This window comes from Heterocephalus glaber, unplaced genomic scaffold (genome assembly GCF_053883595.1).
Source record: "Heterocephalus glaber isolate CG9 unplaced genomic scaffold, H.glaber_assembly_v1.0 deba00001509, whole genome shotgun sequence".
Taxonomy (NCBI): domain Eukaryota; kingdom Metazoa; phylum Chordata; class Mammalia; order Rodentia; family Bathyergidae; genus Heterocephalus; species Heterocephalus glaber.
In genome coordinates, this window is record NW_028258325.1 from 32,577,755 (window position 1) to 32,602,799 (window position 25,045).

The 25,045-nt window shown below is 37.7% G+C and overlaps 1 protein-coding gene across 4 annotated transcripts in view; it reads left to right on the forward strand.

Annotated features, from left to right (window-relative positions):
• Positions 1–25,045, forward strand: part of Ube2k (ubiquitin conjugating enzyme E2 K) — a 72,089-nt gene that overhangs the window by 34,508 nt on the left and 12,536 nt on the right. For 2 of the 4 annotated variants that reach the window (XM_004849823.4, XM_021262440.2), the window contains exons 2-4: positions 4,418–4,511; positions 9,744–9,802; positions 20,090–20,172. In XM_004849823.4, the coding sequence (XP_004849880.1) occupies positions 4,418–4,511; positions 9,744–9,802; positions 20,090–20,172 (236 nt within the window). The remainder of the gene's footprint in view (positions 1–4,417; positions 4,512–9,743; positions 9,803–20,089; positions 20,173–25,045) is intronic. The other 2 variants (XM_021262439.2, XM_087187839.1) reach the window with 1 other exon arrangement.

The window sequence follows — 25,045 nt, forward strand, 5'->3', positions numbered from 1 at the left end:
AATGGAAACATAACTCATTTATATTGAATTTTGAGAAAATAATGGCAACTGTGAGACCTATTAAATCTCATTTCCAACAAATGAGAAAAATTTACTTCACACTTACAGTATTTGGATGATAATGTTGGGCAGTATCCCCTAAATTTTGGTAGTTGTGACTTGTTTGAGAAACTAATTTCATTCTACCATATGAGAATTGTCTCTAACTCTGGGGGCATTTTAAATTATATTTGTCTTATCTGAAATTTGGATTTAAATTGTTTTTAGATTTTCAGAGTAAATACAAGTGAAACTAATAAATTTTCCTTTTTAAAAATACATTTGAGGGCCAGGGATTTAGCTCAGTGGTTCTGGCGCCTGCCTCATGAGTGCAAGGTCCTGAGTTCAATCCCCAGTACTCCCCCGCCAAAAAAAAACTATAGCCAGGTGTGGTGACACACAACTGGAATCCTAGCATTTGGGAGGCTGAGGCAGGAGAATTGCTGTAAGTTTCAGGCCAGCCTATACTACATAGTGAGTTCGAGACCAGCCTGAACTACATATCAAAACCCTGTCTCAAAAAAAAAAAGTATTTGTGTAAAAAGTTTCTGCTCTGACATCATCAAAAGTCATAAATGGCACTCTATATTTAGCATTTACTGTGTAGCAGGCATTTATATATTATAGTAATTCATTAAATTCACACATGAACCCTGTGAGGTAGGTAATATTATAATCCTTAGCTGACAGAGAATGAATCTGAGGTATGAATTGGTTGATTAACTAGCCCAAGGTCAGAGAGCTAAGATTTTTTTGTGTGTGTAAGACAGGATCTTACTATGCAGTTCAACCTGGCCTTGAACTCACTATGCAGCCCAGGCTAGCCTGGAACTCACAGCAGTCCTCTTGCTCAGCCTCCTGAGTGCTGGGATTACAAGTGTGTGCCATTACACCTGGTTCTAGAGCTATTAAGTTGTAACGGGGTAAATAGCAGTATATTTTATACTTGGTTTATAAATGGTAATAACTCTTGTTTTTTTAGTTTTAAACCATTAGAATGTAAGCTCTAATAGGGCAGGGACTTTTCACTAACACTTGAGATTATTTTCTGGCCTGTGGTAGAACTGGCTTTAACTTAATTTTCTTTTTTCATGCTGAGGATTGAACCTAGGGTCTCATGGATGCCAAATTTGAGCTGTACTACTTAATCCCCCAGCCTAAAACTGCTTAAAATTCTGTATTGTTTTCCATGAGCAATAATGTACATTCTTTTACCTTGTCCAGATTATCTTCTGCATGACTTATTTGTTGTATCTTTTTTTTTTTTTTCTGTACTGGGGATCAAACCATTATATTGAGCTATATTCCTAGCCCCCTCTTTTGTTTTGATTGGGGTCTTGCTAAATTGCCATAACTGGGCTCAGACTCAGAGTCTTCTTGTCTCTGCCTCTTGAGTAGCTGGGATTGCAGGTGTGTGTCACTGTACTCAGCTGTTTGTTTTATATTAATAAAATAGTTTATGTAAAAATTGTTAGGAGTGGGCTGGGGATTTAGCTCAGTGGTTCCAGCACCTATCTCGCAAGCGCAAGGTCCCAAGTTTGATCCCTAGTACCCCCCAAAAAAATTGTTAGGAGATACAACTTCTATTTGTCTCTTGCTTTTATAAAGTAGAAATGCTTTGGTGACCCAGAGGAATGTCAGAATAGAAATAGACAAGACTAGTAGAATTCCTGCTGTGTGCTTATCTGATTTAAAAGAAAGTCTAGGAAAAATCCAGCTTTGTAAGTTATCTTCACAAAAAATGCCATAATAACACAGTGCTTCAAGGGTTCACCCAAAAACTTTAGCCTTCTTGGTTTGTTGTGGTCATTAAAATGAATAATACGTTGTTTTGTTTATTTTTGGAAATTACTTTCCATTCCTAAGACTTGGCAGTAGAACTGTGAAATAAGTTTATAAAACAGTGCTTTGAAATCAAAGGTTTTGCAGTGATGTTAGGCAAAGGCTATGTAACTTCTGTATAGGATACTCATTTAATTCTGAGAAGAGTATGCTCAGTAATAAAACTGATTAGATGTTAAGTGACATACATGAATTAATGCCACAGTTAAGTGACAGTATCTCATTTGTTACCCAGGCTAGGCTCCAAACTGCCAGTGCTGGGATATGTCCTGTACTGGAACCTGGCTGTTCTGATTCTGTCAGTCTGTCTGCTTTGCTTTCCTTTGCTTTGCTTTGCTTTCTTGGTTCTGAGTCTTAAGCTGGTGTTTTAAGTTAGTTTGTGGAGGCAGTAGCATTGGAGTTTTAGATGATTAGATTAAAATGTAATTGTTGCTTGATGGAAAAATTGAGCTGTGAAAAAATCCTTGTGCTTAACTTGCCATTTTTTTCTTTTCTTGTTATTTGTGGATAATGACCCTACTTTAGACCACTGTAGACTGCTTTTATAGTAATGGGATTATCATAGTGATGGTATTTTCTTGAGCTGATTCAGTAAATTTTTCATACACTAATAGTCTTCTTTCTCTAGAGTGAAAAGGATTGCTTTTTCTCTGAATTATAATTTGGGGGTGATTTAGCCAGAAATAGGACAAAGCTATAAAAATTAATAATGGCATTTTACTAATGAGAAATTTGCAGCAGTTCCAAAAAGCTTTTCTAATTTTTATCTTTACTGCCCCAAAATTTTAATCTAATCAGATCCTTAGTATCCTAACATTAGGATTACTTACTGCTTTTTAGAAGAGAGATTGTGGGAAGCTGTAAAGATATTTGAAAGCAATGATGATGTGCAAGATCTAATTATACTTATTTTATTTAGAAATCTTGGGGTGATACAGAAGTCTGCAGGTAATACTTATGACTTCTTAGATTAGTAAAGGTTGGATGTCTCCAGTTTATTCTTTTTTTCTTTCTTTTGATTTTTTTGAGGCAGGGACTCACTATATAGCTCGGGTTGTGCTTGAACTCGATATTTAGCCCATGCTGGCCTCCAATTTGTGGTGATCTTCCTACCTCAGCCACTGGAGTGCTGAGATTACAGGCATGCTCCACCAAGCCTGGCCCCAGAAGTCAAAGATTTTAAAACTTTTATTTTTACATTGTATTCAGCCAGTAAGCAAGTTTTTAAAAGGTGGTACTAAAAGCAAAAATATTTACTATTGAAGTTTTGTATAAGGTATTCTTTGATAAAGGTAGATGTTTTGTGTCAGTTGAGTATAGAAATATGGACTCCTAGGGGCTGGGGATTTAGCTCAGTGGTTTTGCCGCCTGCTGAGCAAGCCCAAGGACCCGGATCCCTGGTACCAAAAACAACAATAACAACAACAAAAAAGAAATACGGAATCCTAACAAAAAGTGAGAACATAATTTATGCTACTGATTAAGGTTTAAGTTGAAAGAGGATTTATATTAGGAATGTAGACGATACATCAGTAAAATACTAGTATAGGTATGGAAGCCTAAGTGGAAATCCCATTTGCAGACAGGTAGGTTCTTGGGAATGGTAAGGTGAATTCCATTGGATTTTTGTTGTTGTTGTTGTTGTTGTTGTTTAAGGTCACCAAGACTCTTGAGAACGGACTGTCATAGGATTAAAAGGCTAAAAGGGATATTAAAAATATCCAAGTACTGGGCTGGGATTTAGCTCAGTGGTTGTGGCGCCTGCCTTGCAAGTGCAAGGTCCAGAGTTTGATCCCCCATACTAAAAACAAACAAATATGCAGGTACTTTAAGAAGCATTAAACACAAATTGAGTAGATGTAGATAACGGTAAAATATGTTTGAGAAAGTGGGTGGTTGGCATTGAAGTTATCTAAGCAGAGAAAGAAGACATTAGAAGATTCTCGTCAGGCCTTTGGGCTTTGGGAAGTACCATGGAAGGGAAAATTATTTAGATCTCCTTAGAGCTTTCACCATCCTAGTGGGTGATGTAGTATTTCAATCAGTTAGCCTAAACATCTAGAGTTATGATTCAAGTGAAAGCTTATTGCCTAAATGGCTTTTAATGATCCTGAATTTTCTGTTGATACGGACAGAACCCAAGTAGCCTGGGGATATAGTTAGTATCTTACCGTTCAACTACAGATGAGTAGGTTTATCACTTTGTCTTAACATACATGGAGTTGACAAACATAAAATGAGTTATCTACTTACTATTTTTGTCTAATACAACATTCCTATAAAGTCACCAAGCCATTGTACCCTTCACAGTGGTATTATTTCATTAAAAACATTGAAGTTAAAATTTCTTAGTTTCTTTATTTTAAATATTCTTAAAACTGGCTAATTAAGTCCTAGAAAAACAGACTATAATTTTTCTAGAGCACATAATCAAATGTATGAAACAGGGGGCCTCAAAAATTTTATTAGGTAATATTTTAAAATAGGCTTTTTTCTTGCTGACATAACTAACATTTATTTTCTGTTTATTTTTAAGACGAGCAAAAATCAAATTAAAGTAGATCTTGTAGATGAGAATTTTACAGAATTAAGAGGAGAAATAGCAGGACCTCCAGACACACCATATGAAGGCAAGTACTTTTTTCTGTATCAAAATATTGTGCGTATTAGAACTTGTCTGAAACATTAAGTCAGAATAATCCTGAGCATCTGTAAATTACATGCACGAAAACTTCATATTTGGCTTAAGATAAACAGCAATTTAAAAAAATATTATATTTAGACACTTACCTATTCTGATCTTACTGAATTTTAGCTAATATTTTTCTTTCCCCAAAACAGATACGGCAGAGCCGAGTTACAGACTATGTAGGTTAGAAATTTAACAATAAAATATAGAATGTTAAGTCTCTAACTTATACAGACTATAGACTCTCAATTAACCTTCATATGGTATTTTTAACAATCCTTGACTTAAATTTCTGACTGTTGTTTGTGTTTTTAAAGCTCCCTTCCTGTTTGTCTTATACCACTTCATTCACTCACATGTCTTCATACAGGCTGTAGTCCATATATTTAATTTTCTTAGTAAAGCTTTGAATGATCATTTTAAGACATATATTAGAGGAGGCAGCTTTGCTGAATTTCATGTTCACAAATTAAAAATCTGTAGCTACTTTACACCATGGAATTGAGGGTGAGATACAGAAAGAAGCTGTATAACTTTTAAATTTCTCATTATGCATAAATGAAAATTATTGTACATTTGGGTTTTATCACATAACCAAGGTTCTTGCATATAATAGGTACTCAAATATCAAATTTTTGTTTAATAGAAAACAAAAATATGTGGTAGCTCTTACTTATAAGAGTATTACATATATTTTCTCATTCACTCTTTACAACACATCTTATGAGGTAAGTATAGTTATTGTTTCATAGGTGAGGAAATTTAAGCTCAGAGTAGTTAAGTAACTATCTAGAGTCAAGCATCTAAGTGGCATAGCTGGGGTTTGAGTCCTGTTAAATAGCCTTTGACCTAAAAGCCAATGCTTTTAATCCTTTCTACTTTTGTGTAAACCAAGATTAAGTTAATATTGCAAGTGGTATTTGTAACTACTTTGGATGTAGTGGTTCTCTAGAATTACAGAATTGTAATGAATAGTTACCCAAAACCTTGCAGAAAAAAATCTAGTATCAATATTTTGTTTCCATTCAAAATTTTAAAACCCTAGAATGTCTTTAGCATGTCATCACCAATTGTTAAGTAATAAAATGTGTACTTTTTGCTTTATAGTTCATTAAGCCATTTCTAGATATTTAACTTTAAAAGAGTTTATTGAGTACCTCCTACATGCCAGGTCTGGTCTGGATGCTTTTATGGATGCCATTTAATTTTAGTCCTTGTGACAGTCCTTTAATATGGATGACACTACCAGTTACCCTTAAAAAATTAAACAGTTGTTCTTGAAGTATTTTTTAAGGTATTATTTTTAAAAGATAGTGGGGCAATAGCATTACCATTGAAGAGCTCGAAGTGCTTATTTCCGTTACTGTTTTTAAATAAAATAATATTTCGATAAGATTAGTGTTGATGTTTTCTGAGTATGTGCTTGATAGATTATCTTAAATTCTATTTTTTTAATAAAATTTTGGAGTATTTATTTTGTTTAGGAAGAGCACCGTTTAAGGACATAAATTTTTTTCTTTGAAATATGAACATAGTTAAAACATGGTGGTATTTATTGCAGGAATCTTGCTTGAGTCGTCGTCATCGTAAACCCAACCCAACACCACCACCCACCCCCAATCCCCCCCAGCATTGAACCCAGGGCCTCACACATGCTAGGCAAGCATTCTGTCACCAAGCTATGTCCTCAGCCATCTTGGGATTTTTGCTTTTCTAGTCTAAAACAAAAAATTTTTGTATGAAGTGTTAAACTGTAACTACTACTAAGTAATGACAAAGCCATTTTACATAGTTAAAAATAGATTAAAGCAGGGGATGGTGGCACACACCTGTAATCTCAGCACTTAGAAAGACTGAGATAGGACTGTAAGTTTGAGCTCGGCTTGGGCAATTTCATGACTTAGACCCTCTTAAAAATAAAGGACTGGGGGGTGGCACCAGGAATTTAGCTCAGTGGTGCTGCACCTGTCAAGCACAAGATCTTGAGTTTGAGTTCGATTCCCAGTTAGCACCCCCCCCACCCCCCCAACAAATAAAGGACTGGTGGACTGGGAATGTAGCTGAGTGGCACAGTGCCTGCTTGGCAAGGGTGAGGCCCCTAGTTTCATTCCCGGTACCAAAAAATAAAAATAAAGGACTGGGATGTAGCTCAGTGCAGAGGCTCTGGGTTCACTCTCCCAATCCCTAGGCCCCACCTCTACCCTCACCCCCTAGTTCAAGAAGTAGCATTATGGATGGAAAGATTGTCACAATACCATATTACCTAACTCAGTTTTCTTAACTTTTTTTTTTTAATCTTGTGCCTAAACAACTCAGTGCCAATAAAACAGTCCAGGAACAGTTCTTAAGCCTGTCTTCCTAAAAATTTTTTTTCCCCCATTTTATAGAAACATTGTTTTTGTGTGTGTATGTTTTTAGCCTTTAAGGCACTGTGTAGCCCATGCTGGCCTTGAACTTGCAGCACTCCTCATGCCTCAGCCTCCTCAGTGCTGGGATCACAGGCGTGTGCCACCATGCCTGGCATAAACATTGTTGATAGTTCAGAAATTCTTATCTGTATTCTATTACCCCTTTGGATTAAATTAAATTGAAAGATTATAAATTTTTAATACTGAAAACTGTTTTTGAGCCAGCTGCAGCTGATGTACACTTGTAATCCTAGCTACTTGGGAGGCTGAGGCAAGAGGTTGGCTTGATCCCAGGTTTTCAGGATCAGCCTGGGTACAGTGAGATCTGTCTCACTATGCATACGTATTTTACAAACATCCTTTAGTAGTTTTACTCTGATCAAATACAGTCAGTGACATTTTTGGTCAGTGACAAACTTCTTGTACAATAGTGGTCCCTTTTAAGATATCATTCCCTAGTGACATTATAGCAGTCCTAGTTTGTGTCTATGATATTTGAACAAATGATAAGACAGCCTAATGATGCATTTCTCAGAACATATCCTGTCGTTAAGCAACATGTGAATGTGATGTTACCATTAATGCTACAGTGGTTATATATTGATAGTTGTCAGGGAATAATGCAAGATAGAACATATATGTAACATGGAGTAGAAATAAGATTTTGTGGACCCTAGGCCCAGCAGTATTTATATAATATCTCTGGGTTCTCATACTGTACCTAAGAGATTGTTTTGAATATTTAAGAAGGAAGAACAAGCCAGACGTGTTCCCAGCGCTCTAGGAGCCTGAGGCAGAAGGATCTCAAGTTCAAACCCAGCCTGAGCAACTTAACAGTTTAGTGATACCCTGTTTCAAGATAGAAATTAAAAGAATGGCTGAGGGTGTAGCTCGTTGCAAAGAGCCTGGGTTCAGTCCCTAATACTGGCCCCAAAAGGGGAAGAATTTTGTATGATAAGTTTTAAGTTTTGAGACAGGGTCACAGTAAGTTGCACAGGCAGGACTGGAACTTGTGATCCTCTGCCCCAGCCTCCCTCAGGGCTGGAATTACAGGTGTATACCACTATTTATTACTATTTAAATCTACCAAATAATAGTATTTATTAAATATCCTTAGATACCCTTCTTTTATCTGCCATTTTTTTCCTTTTGTTTTGGCTGCTTTGCGTTATATTTCACTGCTACCATATTCTATGATTTAGGCATCTAGTTCAGTTTAAGCACCATTTAATAGAGGGCACTGTATTGAAAAAAATCTTAAGAGAATAAAACTAAAGTGCACCTGAATAAAAATGGTAACAGGTGAAATGCTTATTTTTTTCCTAAATCCACAGATGTCCATTAATAACAATGGAGGAGGTGGATCTGAAAGAATCCAGGACGTATTAGGGGAAGTCTCTTGCGCCCCCCCCCCCCCCGCAGTTATCAGGGATTGATCCCAGGGCCTCTGTACTGAGCTACATCCCTAGCAGTTGGGTTTATTTTTTTTGTTTGTTCAGTTGGTTTTGGTCTTGCTAAGTTGCCCAGGCTGGGCTTAGACTTAATGATTCTCTTGCCTCAGCCTCCTAGAATGCCAGGATTACAGGGTTGCACTATCACATCCAGCCAGTATATAAAATTTTGATGTTAGTAGCACAGTTTTTATTTGTTCTACTTTTTATTGTGAAAAATTTCAGATACGTACAGAGCGATAGTATAATGAAACCTTCACATACTTAGCCAGCTTTAATAATTCATGGCTAGTCTTTGATCTAATCCATCCCTAATTATTATATATGAAGCAAATTCCTATAATTCCATATGTACTTCAGAAACACAGTTTTATTTGGTTTGTTTTATAATGGTGAGTAGTCTTAAGTTAATGGATCATAAAATCTTAGAATTGGAAAATTCCTTAAGAGTTAGGAGTCTTAATTCAGCCTCTCAAGTCATTCTCAGCTCATTCAGATCTTCCCCTTCAGTTTCTTAAAAGGCATTTACTCTCTTCAGTTCATCAATTGTTTTTCTAAATGCCTGTTTTTAGCTCCTGGTTGCTTAACATAACTTCAAAATAAAACAGAATGTTGGCTTTCTATACAGTTTTACTGGTTAAAACAACTTACTTGTAATGTGTGCATTCTGTGTACCAATTTAAAGAAAGGGAATAGGGCTGGGGATTTAGCTCAGTGGTTCCGCCGCCTGCCTTGCAAGCACAAGGACCTGAGTTCGATTTCCGGTACCAAAAAAAAAAAGGAAATGGTTTTTTGTCTTTATGCCTATTACTCTATTTTGTTTTTAAAAATTTAACAGAAATGTTGATGTTTAATTTAGAGCACAGGTTAAAAGATTGAAATGTTTTAAATTTGAGAGAACCAGATAGAAATAGATTTTTCAGTTTATGGCATAATTTGTATGCTTTGTTATTTCTTTTTATCATCTTGCTTTTTAATTTTCATTCTTTTCCTTCCATTTTTCCTGGTCTCGAGCAATTCTTACCAGGGTGGACTAGAAGAAACAAAAGGGAACAGAACCTGTACTACTAATTAATTGTCCTAATGAAATATTTGGGATTGGATTGTGAATTTCTGTTCATGTATCTCTAGCCCTATTACTGATACACTAACGTAGTTATATGAAATAGGTATTCTGTATGCTTAACCTTTAAATTAAAAGTTAGCACTTTTGGTTATGTAAAATCATAGGTGTTTTGGAAAGTTCTATCAGTATATTATATTCAGCTTCATATTCTTAAGCAAATTCTTTACTTTGTTTTCTCCATTTTCTAGGAGGAAGATATCAACTAGAGATCAAAATACCAGAAACATATCCATTTAATCCCCCTAAGGTATTGTAAACCTATTTTGTGCATGAACTTTTAAAATATTTGATATTTAAAATTTTTTCCTATGTTTTGGCTCCCCTAATGTATATTTCAGTGCTTTTTAAAGTTATAGTTTTATGAATTTTCACTGTGTGTAAACTTAGTAAGACAAGAATTTAAGCAATGGCAAATTGCTTGCTTCTGAAATTAAAATGAAAAACAAACTTACTTAAAAGCAGCCAGTAAATAGCTCTATTTTGGTGTAGGATATTCATTTGATAATGACTCAAATACTAGGTCTGGGAAAACATGCAGTCTTCCCAGATTTAGAGAGTAAGGTTCTTAACTTGCCTCAAAGAAGTATGTGTAGAAAAAAAAAAGAAGTATGTATAGTAAGGAAGAGTGTATCCTACATTGATTCAAAAAATACTGTGTGCCAGTGAATATAGCGGCAAGATTTACACTATTTCTGGTGTCATGTAGCTCAAGCTCACATTGTAGGAGGACAAAAATAATGAGCAAGTTATGCAGCTGTAATGACTGTTGAGGAAATGGTCTCCCTCGAAGAGGACTGTGACTAATGGGACCTAAACTAAACTTTTTTGACTGAACCATTTTCTTTATGTCTCTGTATTAGTCACTACTTTAGTTTAGGCCTTTAACTTTATTACTTCTCTGTTGTTTCTGTTACTTAATTCACCCTACCACCTTTGCCATTCTCATTCTTCACACGCATAAATCTTTCTCAGGGACATTTTTGATCACTTTTTCTTTTTCTGTTAATAAAATCCAGATTCCTTAGGTTGGGATTTAAAACCTCCTACAACCTGACCTCAGTTTTCTTTTCCACCCTAATCTTCTTCCATCTCCACCCACAACATGGTCTCATTTTTAACCAATTTTAGTTGTATTCACCAGCATTTAATGTTTACTTTTTTTGTACAGCCTTCACCACTGTTTCTCTCCAGAACCTTTTCATCTTTTTTTTTTTTGTGCTGGGGATCAAGCTTGGGTCCTCGCGCTTGCGCAGCAGGCAGTGAAACCACTGAGCTAAATCCTGGCCCAACCTTTTCATTTTTAATTGCAACTGTCTGTTTAGCAGTATCACCTAATACCATTGCTCCTAGCTTTTTTTTGGTACCAGGGATTGAACTTGGGTCCTTGCGCTTGCGCAGCAGATGACGAAACCACTGAGCTAAATCCCGGGTCCGCTCCTAGCTTTTAATAAAACCACAGTTTTGTATTCTGTTTCTATGATTTAACTGTTCTGGGTACCTCATGTAAGTGGAATTACACAATATTTATTCTTTTGTGCCTGCCTTATTTCACTTAGAAGAATGTCAAAGTATATCCATGCATGTTAGAATTTCCTGCCTTTTAATGGCCGCACACATTTTATGTGTAGCTCACCTGCCTCACAAGCGCAAGGACCTGAGTTCGATCCCCAGTACCAAAAATAAACATTTTATGTGTAGCACATTTTGTTTGTGGATAGACATTTGGGGTTTTTCTGTTGTGTTGTTTTGTTTTGTTTTTGGTACCTGTGATCAAACTCAAGACCTTGCGCTTGCCAGGCAGGCTTGGTGCCACTGAACTAAATGCCTGGCCCTCTGTTTTAAAAACAGCACCTCACTGCATTGCCCAGGCTGGTCTCAAATTCCTTGGCTTAAGTGATATTCCTACCCCAGCCTTCTGGGAATTTATAGGTGCATGCCACTATGCCCAGCTTTTTTTTTTTTTTTTTTTTTTAGTGAAAATACAGCAGGAAGAAAAAAGCTCTAGAGGAAAAGCAGTGTATTTTCACTATTAAGTAATTATAATGACAACTGTCCCTGGTTTGTGCTGAGTGTTGTGTGTCTTTCTTGACACTATTTATTTTTTATTGTTGTTGCTTTTGCTTTGCTTTCCTGAAACCATATTTGTAACAGCTCTAATAAATGAGAGGAACTGAGTCTTGGTGGTTAAGTAGAACCTACGTTCTGTCAGGCTACACTGGCCAATGTGTTAAATTACTGGGCTATTCTTCCATCATTGTGGTAGAGGAGAGGATAAAGTCTTTGAAACTGTGAATCTGACTTGACCAAAACAATTAACTAGGGTTCAAATCTTGCTTCTTTGATTTAACTGGCTTTGATTTTAGGCATGTTTAGCTAATTACTGTATGCTTTAGTTTCTCATGTTTTGTTTTTTGTTCTGAGACATTGTCTCACTTGTTTGTTTGAGACAGGTTCTCTATTTGCTTTTTTGTTTTGTTTTGTTTTTTGTTTTGGTACCAGGGATCGAACTAGGGACCTTGCGCTTGTGAGGCAGGCAGCGGAACTCATTTGTTTTTAAAATCCTCTCCTAAGACTATAAACATTAAAGGAGTTAACCCATGTAAAGAATTTATTGGAGCCGAGAGTGATGGTGCACACTTGTAGTCTCAGCAAGTTTGAAGTTAACCTGGGCTACTTAGTGAGTTCAAGGCCACACTGAACTACACAGTGAGACCTTCTCAAAAAAAAAAAAAAAAAAAGAATCCATAATGGCCAAATAGTGGAAGACAAAGTTCACTAGCTGATGAATGGATTAAAAATATGGGGGCCGGGGATTTAGCTCAGTGGTTCTGCCGCTTGCCTTACAAGCACAAGGTCCCAAGTTTGATCCCCGGTACAAAAAAAAAGTGGTATATCCATGCCGTGAAATATTATTTATTAGAAAAGAACAAAACATTTTATTTTATTTTATTTTTTTGAGACAGAGTCTCACTTTGTAGTGCAAGCCAGCCTTGAACTCACTATGTACCCCAGGTTGGCCTCAAACTCTCAGTGATCCTCCTGGCTCAGCCTCCTGAGTGCTGGGATAACAGGAGTGTGCCACCACACCCGGCTAGAACAAAGTATTGATAAATGCTATAGCATGGACAAACGTTGAAAGTATTCTACTAAATGAAACCAAACACAAGTTCATACATTGTATAATTTCATTTACAGGAAATATTAGGGCCGGGGATTTAGCCCAGTGGTTCCATCGCCTCCCTCGCAAGCGCAAGGACCCGAGTTCGATCCCCAGTACCAAAAAAAAAACAACAACAAAAAAAATGTGAAATATCAGAAAAGCGCAAACCATATAGGCAAAAAGTAGATGGATGGAGTTGCTTAGGGATGGGGTGCTATAAGGATGGAAAGTGGAAAGTGCCTGTTGATACTTACAGGGCTGGTTTGTTTTCTTCTCTCTTTTCTTTCCTTTTTTTTTTCTTCTTCTTCCCTTCTCCCTTCCTTTTTCTTTTGAGACATGGTCTCTCTAAGTCACTGGGTTGCCCAGGCTGGCCTTGAACCTGAAGCAATCCTCTTGCCCCAGCCTCCTGAGTGCTGGGATGACAGGTGTGTGCCACCACACCTAGCTAGAGGGGTTTTTTTGTGGTGGTTTTTTGTTTTTATTTTTTGGTGCTGGGGGATCAAACTTGGAACCTTGTGCTTTTGAGGCAGGTGGAGCAACCACTGAGCTAAATCCCCGGGCCCTAAAGGTTTCTTTTGAGGTGATCAGTGATCAGAAATTAGATTGTGGTGATAGCTGTACAACTCAGTGAATATACCAAAGTTATGTAAAACATGTTTAAAATAAAATAGCATTTACTTTTATATAATAAGTGACTTTGTAATAAACTGGTTTAAAAAGCAGATAGGTGGGGCCAGGGATTTAGCTCAGTGGTTCCGCTGCCTGCCTCGAAAGCGCAAGGACCTGAGTTCGATCCCTGGTACCAAAAAAAAAAAAAGCAGATAGGTGGATGAATATTTTTGTGGAATAGTAAATAATTGCTCTGGTGAAATGATTTATTGTGGAATCATGATAAATCCTGTATTCATATGGCAGCACATGTGGTGTAAGTTGTGAACAAAATAGAGAATGATTTCAAATAATTAAAGCCTAATGGAAAAAATTGTGTTCTTTAATACATTTTTAAATGCAGATTGATTTGATTGATTGGAGTCAGGGTCTCATTATGTAGTTCAGGCTGGCCTTAAACTCACTGATGTAGTCCAGGCTGGCTTCAAACACATGGCAATCGCCCTGCCTCAGCCTCCCTAGTGCTGGCAGGTGTGTGCCACCACACCCAGCTTTGATTCAGATTTTAACTCAGTGGATTAGGTCCAAATTCTCTGTCATGTGGATAGATAGGATAGATACTCATCTCTTTTTTAAAATTTCCCTTCTTCAGCGATTTCTTTCCACAAGCTGGGGTGGTGGCACATGCCTGTATCCCAGCACTCCAGAGTCTGAGGCAGGAGGATTACTTGGAGTTCGAGGCCAACCTGGGCTACATAGTGAACTCAAGGATAGCCTGAACTACAGACCAAGACCATGTCTCACAAAAGGGGCAGGGGGGGTAGGGATTTACCTCAGTGGTGCTGGGCTTGCATTGCAAATGCAAGGTCATGAGTTCCATCCCCGGTAAAGGGTTGGGGGGGTGCTCCTTCCACACAGATAACCTCTACTTGTTCTCACTTCTCACAAACACCAGCAGTCTACTTTCATGCCATGGGGTTGATAAAACAGAAAGCTTTATCATTTATTCCATGTTTCTCAGAGTCCCATGACACAAACCCATAAGGGCAGTGTCACAGAAAATGGTTGAAAGATTTTGGGTGCTCTGCAATCCTTGTCTATTCCTCTCAGTAAATTTGGGGATAGAGATAAGCATCTCTCCCCCTTTTCCCCCATAGAACACCTGAGATTGTGGCTCTAAAGATTCTGAGTTTAACTAAGTAGGTCCAGGAACTCATCCACAGCCATATCACATATCTAGATCAGATGAACTATGACATGATTGACATACAGTATCACATAGAGTACAGTGTGCTAAAATAAAACGAACTTTAATGCAAATAGCTTACTAGGTTTCATGTAATTAATATCTGGTATAATATTTTGAACAAAGTGGAGATAAGCTCTTCAGTGAAACACCCTCATGTTATATAAAGCTTCATGGTTATTAGGGTTATACCCTTCTTTGTAACTAATAATAGCAGTTATAGGAACCATGCTGAAGAATGTAAACCTTTAAAAAACACATAAACTGGTTTAATAATTCAGATGTGGTGGCATATGCCCATAATCCCAGCTACTTAGGAGGCTAAGACAGGAGGATTGCAAGTTGGAGACTAGCCTGGACAATTTTGCAAGACTCTGTCTCAAAATAAAATTTAAAATGGCTGGGAATATATTTCAGTGGTAGACCTCTTGTCTAGCATGAGAGGGACTGGTTTCAAACCCCACCACCACCATCACCACTTGGTTTCATAATGTAATATTCGTGAGGTACAATCTTTTTGGGGTGAGGAGGTACTCAGGATTGAACCCAGGGCCCTTACACTGAGCTATACCCCCAGTCTGCTTTTTATTTGAGACAGGGTCTCACCACATTCCTAAGTAGCCCAAACTGGGCTTGAACTTGAGATCCTCTTGCGTCAGCCTCCCAGAGTGCTGGGATTATAGGCCTGCACTGCCAGGCCATGCTGAGTTTCAGTCTTGTGACTAGAAGTTCCTTATAGAAATGTTAAGTCACATCTACTGTGAAGTAAGAACTGCAATGTTTCTTTTTTTTTTTTTTTCGGTACCGGGGATCGAACTCAGATCCTTGCGCTTTCAAGGCAGGCAGCAGAACCACTGAGCTAAATCCCTGGCCCTAATATTTCTTGAATTAACATGTATGTGAAGTTAGAATACTGATGATGATTTGCCAGTATAGTTAATTAGGAATTGTTTTTATTCCAGTCTGGCCACATTTAGCATCTTCAGTAGTATTTGAATTATTATCAATAAGTGTTCTAGTAATAAAAACCATCCTTTATCTGTTTTGTAATCTGAGCCAAATATGATTCTAATAGGTCATGATAAGTGTCATATTGTTACTTGCTCTTATGCTTGATTTCTTTCAAGTTTTTTCTTCTACATTTTTTTGTCAGTATGGGTCAAGAATGGTAGGACTGTTGGAGGAAGTGGTGAATACAGTGGAAATGAGTTGGGTATATAATAATAGGACAGTGTTCTGGGATGAATTTGAGTACTAATGGTAATGTTAAGGTTGGAGAAAACCAGACAGAGGAGTTAAAAGCCTACAGAAGCAAATAGTTGATTGTAATAAAGAACAAAGGAGAAAGAGAGGATAAAGAGAGTTAGGATCACACAAAAACTGTTCATAAGATAGTTACTTATGTTACTTCTGATTGATAATGGAGTGTCCCCTTATAGGACCCTTCTTCCCTCTTTTCCTTCCTTCCTCCCTCCACGGGGGTTAAATTCAGGGCCATACACATTGCAGACAAGCACTTTATGACTGAGCTACATTCTCAGCTCTTGAGCATTAATTTCTTTCTTTCTTTTTTTTTTTTTTGGTACCTGGGATCAAACTTGGGTCCTTGCACTTGCAAGGCAGGGGGTGGAACCACTGAGCTAAAGCCCCGGGCAGCATTAATTTCTTTATTGGATCATCTGCAAATTAATTTATTTTTAACTGTAGATGATAGTACAGTGTAGATATTAGCTTAATAATCTCCATCTTGGTACTTCTTTGGTTCTTCAAATGTTTGTATGGAGAATCATACATGGAAGACTCTTCTTAAAAAGTATGATACTGGGGGCTGGGGATTTAGCTCAGTGCTTCCACTGCCTGTCTCACAAGTGCAAGGTCCCAAGTTCGATCCCAGTACCAAAAAAAAAATAAAAGCATAATACTGGGCCGGGGATTTAGCTCAGTGGTGCTGCCTCCTGCCTTGCAAGCGGGTCCTGAGTTCTATCCCTGGTACCAAAATAAATAAATAAAAGTACGATACAGTACAGGGTTGAGGGGTATAGCTCTTGGTAGAGTATTTGCCTGGCATCTCTTAGGCCCTGGGTTTGATCCCCAGGACCAAAGGCAGGGTAATGGGGACAAGTTAACAGTTCACAAATCTTCAGATCACTTGGCTGAGCTATAAACTTTCTGCCGTCTTCAGCAGTAATTTAAAATTCTGTTTTCCAGTATTGTTGAAAATACTGTTCCACTCTTGTTTTAAGGTTATAGAATGCTGTGATATTCTTGAGTTTTTGAAGTTAACAGCAGTGGTTATTTTTTATCTTTATGAATTGAATTCAGTGAATGGTAAATGTTAAGATGTAAATTTTGTGAGTAAATCTGTTATAAAGAAATGTTTGTTAGTCTGGGGATTTAGCTCAGTGGTTCCGCCACCTGCCTCACAAGCGCAAGGTCTCGATTTTGATCCCCTCGATCCCCAGTAAAAAAAAAAAAAAGAAAGAAATGTTTGTTGTACCTGACTTCTATTTTATTATTTTTTTTTTTGGTATCAGGGATCGAACTCGGGTCCTTGTACTTGGGAGGCAGGCGGCAGAACCACTGAGCTAAATCCCCTGCCCCTGACTTCTATATTATTATATATCTTATTGAACTGGACTGAAAGATATATTATCTTGAAAGATATATTTTGAAAGATACATTATCTCTGTATTAACAGGTTTGCCACAGTAGTAAGTACATAGTCCAGTGTAAGGCACTGCCAAGATTCTGGGGATGCTCTGTTAAGCATGACAGATGGAGTGCCTTTTCTGGAAATCCACACAAATGAGTCAGAAATCTCCATTCTCATTCTCTCTCTCTCTCTCTCTCTCTCTCTCTCTCTCTCTCTCTCTCTCTCTCACACACACACACACACACACACACACACATTTTTAAAATTTTGTTGGTTTGAGGGGTTTACTTTTTTGTGATAGGGTCTCACTATGTAGTTCAGGTTTTTGGGTTTTTTTGGTGGGGTGGGGGGGCAGGTGGTATTAGGGATCGAATTCAGGACCTTGTGCTTGAGAGGCAAGCGCAGCCCCACTGAGCTAAATCCCCAGCTCATAAAGATGTAGGTCCTATGTTACTAGAGAAATGCAAATTACTCCCCCCATCCCCCGGACTAGCGATCAAACTCATGACCTTGTGCTTGCAAGGTAGGCATGGTGCCACTGAGCTAAATCCCTGGACCTGTAGTTCAGGTTTGCCTCATGCTCTCAGACAGTCCTCCTGCCTCACAGCCTCCTGAGTGCTGGGATTACAGGCATGCTTCATCACCCCTGGTGAGGCAGAGGTTACAGAAGTGTGGTCAGTATTACGATAGAGGAAAGTGTAGGGTGCTATGGCAATAGGTTAGAAAGAAGTGATAGAAAAGCTGAAACTTGTAGATTAAGTAGGAGTTAGCCCAGGGCAGAGAGAGTAACAGTATGTTATTGAGAAAATAAACATCCATGAAGGCCCAGGGGCAAAAAATAAATTTGAATATGACTTTTGGTGGAAGACAGTGAAATATGGGGTGGAGGTGTAAATTACATTTAAGGCATAGGTTAAAGCCTGCCTCTGAATATAGGCCAAACCAGGCACAGTGATGCATAACTGTAATCCTAGCCATTCAGAAGGTGTGGCACGAGGATTGAAAGTTTGATGATACCTTGGGCAATTTACACAATCCCATCTCAAAAATTATATAAAACAAAAGGAGGGTTGGTGGTGTGACAGAGCACATGCATAGCATGTGTGAAGCTATGGGTTCAATCCCTGGTACTGCAAAAAAGAGAATGGGGTTGGTTTACATAAAAGAAATTGAGAGGTTATTAAAAGGCCTTAAGCAGAATTAGTGGCACAAATCACATTTGTTTTAAAAGTCAGTCTGGTTTTAGTGTGGAGAACAGATTGGAGGGAACAGAATGGAAGATAATAGGAGACTGTAGTAACACAGGTGTAGAATCATGATCCTTGAGATGGCTTTGTGGTTGGAGAGAAGTGGGTATCATTGATAGTATTTTTTTATTTTAAGAATGAGAAATGATCAAACATGGCGTGAATGAAGAAGTGAAAAGTGTTCATTAGTTTTAGGTGTTTTGAAGTCATTGGTAACTCAATGTGCTTTTTCATGTTGAGTGAGTTACTGAGTAATAGTAGGAGGTGACGAGGACGTAGAGATAGTATAGACAAGTCAAGAAGTCACAGGAGCTGAGCATGGTAGTACGCACCTATAATCCCAGCTACTTGAGAGACCAAGGCAGGAGGAGCTCAAATTCAAGCCTCACCTGGTCAATTTAGTAACCCCCTATCTCAAAATAATAAAGGAAAAAAGGCTGGAACTGCAGCTCTGTGATAGAGTGCCCTGAATTCATTTCCCAGCACTGCCTGCTCATAACACACACACAAGTCACAAATCAACAAGAGGAAATAGATGCTATTTAGCTTCTTAGCATAAACAGGTTATATTTGGAATATAGAGTGAAGAGTTAATTTTTGTAAAGTAGAACATTATGTAGCACATGATAACTAGTCCATTAAATATTAAGAGACTGAGCTCAAGTGGTCTGTACAGTAGCACCTCAGTTTACAACTTAATTCTTGTCACAATTCTGGTCACAAACCAAGTTGGACAAGAATTGAATCCAGTTTCCCCATAAAGCCAACATTGAACATAACCAATGAATTTGATTTGGTTCTTGTTCAATTTGATTTGTGACCAGAATCATGGAAAGAATTAAGTTCATAAACTGAGGTAGCAGAGTACTATATGTATCAGAAATAATAATAATACCAACAATGATAGTCCTCTAAAAGCTCATGAATAGAACATGTGAACTAGGTTTCATAAAGGTCTCATAGGGTAAGCTGTTTCACTTGTTTTCTTCTACTCTAGACAAATGAGGTGATTAGAGACTTAGAGTCTGTAATCAGTTTGTGTAAGTTTGCGTTTTCTTCTATATTGCTAACTAGCAGTTTTATTTGGGCTAAGTTTCTTAAATTCAAACTTCAGTGTTTTTTTTGGTGCCTGACACATAATTATAGGTCTTCAAATATTTATTGGGGTATCCAAGAAACAAATTTGAGAAAAAATTGTGCAAAAAATTTAGGAATATTGCAGCTACTTGTTTCTTGTCTTTCCCTGCTTAATTTTGCTTACTTTTTTTCCTTGGAACCTATTCTGTAGGCTAATTCACACGAAGAAAGGTTCCACTGTGTGGTTTGATTTAATGTACTCTTTACCCAAATGGACTTCAGTCTTTTTTAAATTTCTCATAGCATGTGACATTGTGCTAGGTAAGTTGAAAATATGTAATTGGTTGGTGTATTTTGAAGGTAGAACATGTATTAAAGGGCTTAAAAAGGATTTATATCATTAACAACATATGGCTTAGTGAATGGTTTGCTTCCTACACTCTTCACCTTGAGCATCTGATGATTTCATTTTCTTGTAGTTTTATTTAAACTTTATGTTTTACTTTTGTTACTTAAAAACTCAAGTGTGCTTTATATTCTAGGTCCGGTTTATCACTAAAATATGGCATCCTAATATTAGTTCCGTCACAGGGGCTATTTGTTTGGATATCCTGAAAGATCAATGGTAAGAGATTTTGAAATCACTTTCTCTCTTTGCTTATAGGAATACCAAGATTATAAGAATGTTAAATGTATAATTTCCACACAAAAAAAATATATTATACTTTGGTCAACAAGTTTATAAAGACTTGTAAGTGCATTATTGAAAACGTGTTAAAATTGAGATCACAATCTGTACTTAGACATGTACTAAGTAATCTCAGATGCTGTTTTTAGATTTTAAAAAAGTCTTGGGTTTTATCTGGTTTTTGTTTTTTGTAAATTATAAGTATCTCAGGAAGATATTTGTAAGTGTAAAATAAAAAGTAAGTATTGAAGTAATCTTATTCTACTTAGATGGATGTAAGCAACAAAGTTGTTAGAGATTGTTTAACTTAATTGAGCACAGCTAAAGTTTCAGATGCCAAGGAGTATTTTTGTAGATATGTATCTTCATTCACACAGCACTTCTTTCACTTCATTTGTCTGATTTGATCTTAGAAGAAGTGTGATGCTTTAAGAGTTTCTACTACATAGCCCTGGTTCCAATCCTGGCTCTTCTATTTGTTAAGCTGGCTGCTCATGTGCAAATTAGCTAGTCTGTGTTTTTTTTGTCTTTTATAAAATGAAGTTAATACTCAAAGATGGAAGGGACTAAAAAGAGATGTTTTGTGTAATTCACTTAAAGTAGGAGGTGGCATAGTTGACGATAAGTTTGATGGTGGTGGTGTAGATAAGAAGGTAGGTTTTATTAGCACATGGTTTTATAGATCAAAAAACTCAATCAGGTTTAAAAAAAATCAGAGTGGGAGAAAGGAAAAACAAGGATCATGATGCCATTCTGGCCTCAGCAACGTCAAGGATGTATTATACCAGCCTTCCCCTCCAGTTCTCTTTTATGCCATTGGCAACAATTCTCTGGTGGGTCTTCCATGCCCTGAACCACGCTGACTCAGTTCAGCTGAGTGTTCCAAGTTTACCATTTGTTAATCTGCCATACTGCTAATACCCTGATCCAGAGTGCACAGTCTTGGCTGGGTGGTGGCAGTAATCCACTTCCTCCCTGCTCCTGACTTTGCTCTACTTGGGCTAATTTCTTTTTTTGGTACTGGGGAATCTCAAACTCAGGACCTTGCGCTTTCAAGGCAGGCAGCAGAACCATCGGGCTAATTTCAACAGTAGAATGACACCCCCACCCCTACCTCAAACAAAGCTTCCAGATTCAGACTTCTGACTGACTTCCCTTTTTGTTCAGAGTTAAGCCAGCAATACTATTACTTCTTATTGTCTCCCTGTAACTAGTTGCAAGACTCGGGTATATATTTAGGGAGACAGTAGTGGTACTTCATCTGTGTATAATTGAAATATGAAAAGATAGCAAAGATACAGCAGATAAAATAGGTGAGACTGGATGTTCAAGGAACAATATTTTTCCATTCTTTCCTCTACTAAGATATAATTATATTAATTGCATATCCATGTTTAAATGTCAATGTTTAAGCTTCAGAACTGGAATTCAGTGGAGAACCTAAGATACTGTTGGGAATGAGGTAATTTGGGACAGGTGTGCTTGAAAATAATAAATTGATTAATCTTTGTCTTTGTCTCACTCCCCCCAGCCTGGCCCTAGACTCGTAGAACAAGCACTTTACAAACAGGTTATCTAATTGGTCATTAAGCTGTGTAATGTATCATTAGTTACCAAGCAAACACAACTTGAACTCCCAATTAGATAGCACTGTGCACCTGTAAACACAGCTCTACATAGCTGTACAGGAATGTGGTTCAGCTGCTTAATACATACCTTTGGAAATAAATGGTGGTAAAATTATAAATTGGAATACTACATAAGGATAAAATGGAGCATATTATTGACATAAACGATATGGGTGATTTTCACCGACTTGTTAATATCACAAGAGCCAGACACAAGAGTATTTATGATTCATTTTCATGAAGTGCAGAGTGTGCCAAAACTAGTTTATGGTATTAGGTCAGTACTGGGGGTTAGGCAGGAGTTGTGAAAGAAGACAAGAATGAGGTGTTTGAAATACTGTACATTTTAGCTGGGTGTGGTGGCACACACCTGTAATTCCAGCTTGGGAGACTGGGGCAGGTGGATCACGGCAAGTTCAAGGCCAGCCTGAACTACATAGTGATGCCCTGCCTCAAAAACTCAAAATCAGGCTGGGGATTTAGCTCAGTGGTTTTGCCACCTGCTGCACAAGCGCAACAACCTGAGTTCGATCCCTGGTACCAAAAAAAACCCCCAAAACCCAAAATCCCCAGTATTGGGTGTTGGGGGGACATAAATAAGGAAGGAAGCAAGAAAGTCTAAATTTTGATCCAGGTGGTATTCACATGGGTGAATACATATGAAAAAAATCCACCTGGCTGTACAGCATCTTTTTCTACTTGTATTTTTTTTGTTTTTGTTTTTTGGTACCGGTGATCGAACTCGGGACCTTGTGCTTTTGAGGCAGGCAGTGGAACCACTGAGCTAAATCTCTGGCCCTTCTACTTGTATCTTGATAGATTATTTTTTTTTTTTTTTGATACTGGGGATCAAACCTCGGTCCTTGTGCCTGCGAGGCAGGCGGCAGAACCACTGAGCTAAATCCCTGGCCCCTAGATTATAATTTTCTGCAAGTAGCATTCAGTATTTTATTTTATTTTATTATTATTATTATTTTTTTTTTTTTTTTTTTGGTACCGGGGTCGAACTTGGGTCCTTGCGCCTGTGCAGCAGGTGGTGAAACCACTGAGCTAAATCCCTGGCCCCTGCATTTAGTATTTTAAATGAACATGGATTGTTGATCATCTCTAAGGTGATCAAGAGAAAAGTTATTCAATAGCGCAATTTACACATGATTATTCTACATGGGATGGTCCTACTGAGTCCTTGCAAATTCATTTTTAAGCAGCCGTATTAACTATTGATTTGAGAATTGGCCAAAGTTAATTTATTGAAGGTAAATTTGTGAGGATAGACGTATCATCCACTGATTAGTTAACATTCCATATTTTTGCCTATTGGCATTTATTTTAATAGACTTAGTCTAATATTACACACTGAATCCTAAAAATCTCAATACAACCTGGTTTTCATCATTACTTGGAAAAAGAAAAATAGATTGAAAGAGCATGATTTTGGTTGTCACATTAGTAAATTTTGATTTGTTTACTGATTGATTTTTGGAGACAGAGTCTTAACTATGTAGTTCAGGCTGGCCTTGAACTCATTATGTAGCGTAGGCTCGCCTCGAATTCATGGCAGTCTTTCTGCCTTAGCATCCCTGAGTGCTGGGTTATAACTGTGTGCCACCACACCCAGCTAGTGATTTGTGTTCAGCTTTTTAAATTTTTGCATTTGTGGGCCGGGGATTTAGCTCAGTTGTGCCACACCTGCCTCGAAAGAGCAAGGCCCAGAGTTTGATCCCTGTTACCCCCCCAAAAAAATTTTTTTGCATTTGTTTCTTTTTATCCAGCTGATATCAGTGGTTTATAAACATTCCACAAAACATTTTATTACAATTTTTGAGCATGATGACAGTAACTTTTGTTTGGATGTAGCTTAGTGGTAGACTGCTTACCTATCATACATGAGGCCCCATGTTTGATCCCCATCACTACATGGGAAAAAAATCTTTTGGAAATTGTTAGGAACTGAATATAAAGTTATAACACAGGATCATTTCCATTTAGTTTGTTTGTTTTTTTTTTTTTTTTGGTACTGGGGATCGAACTCGGATCCTCCCACTTGCAGGGCAGGCAGCGGAACCACTGAGCTAAATCCCCGGCCCCGCCATTCAGTTTTTAAAGCAAACTATTCTTTTGAGTAAGTTTAACTTTAGGTTGTTAGTTTCTGATTTTTTTTTAATTTAGAAATTTATTCTTTAATCACAAGCTTCATATAGCTTTAGTTTAAAGAAATAGCAACAACAACAAAAACAGTGAAACCAAGACACTATTTCATAAAGTCCAGGCCCTTCCAGCTTCCAGATACAGGAACTCTGAACATTATATAGCCCAGTTGGAAGAGTAAGACAAAAATATGAATGGAGCCATGACTTTCAGAAAGCAAAAGTTTCGTAAAACCGAAGGATCCTTCCTGGGACAAGTTAACTACCCTTTACAAGAGCGGGGGAGGGTTGCTGGTAAAGAGGGAGGAAGAAGAAAAATGAAACAGAAGAACAGAATAGAATCACATTCCAGTGTTCTGAATCAACTTGTTACACATCCAAAGAAACCTAGTGTCCTGGAAAACATGCTTTCATTTTTCTGTCTCGCAGAGCTTGCATCCTGATTCATTTTAGCATCGATCCCATAGGCAATAGGAAATATTATGACATTAAAATACTCATTTATACTTTTGTGGTACTTCAACAGTGTTCTTATTTCTGATAAGCTTACAAACCATAGAAGGTTGGAAGCATAATTTTAATGGAGGTGAAGACTCAAATGAGAAAAAATAAAGAGAAAAGGAGAAATGGGAGGGACAGGGATTAGCTCGGTGCTGCTGCCTGCCTCACAAGCACAAGGTTCTGAGTTGGATCCCTGTGCCAAAGAAAAGGAAAAAGGGGAGAAAACTCCTCTGAGAATAGCCAAGGGCATTTAAAGAAATCATAATGCCAACAATACTTAAATCCCCCCCCCCCTTTTAAAAAAGTGGTTTTTTCATTTTTTTGCTTAAAACATTTTACTCAATGAATTTATGTCAGTTGTCAATGAAAGAATGTCACTCATACACTGGACACCTTTTGCAGTATAAATGCATGCCCCCCCCCCTTTTTCATGTTCAATTTCTTTTTCTTTTTTTCGGTACTGGGAATCGAATTCGGGACCTTGCACTTTCGAGGAAGGCGCCAGAACCACCTAGCAGTTATTACAAGAAATGT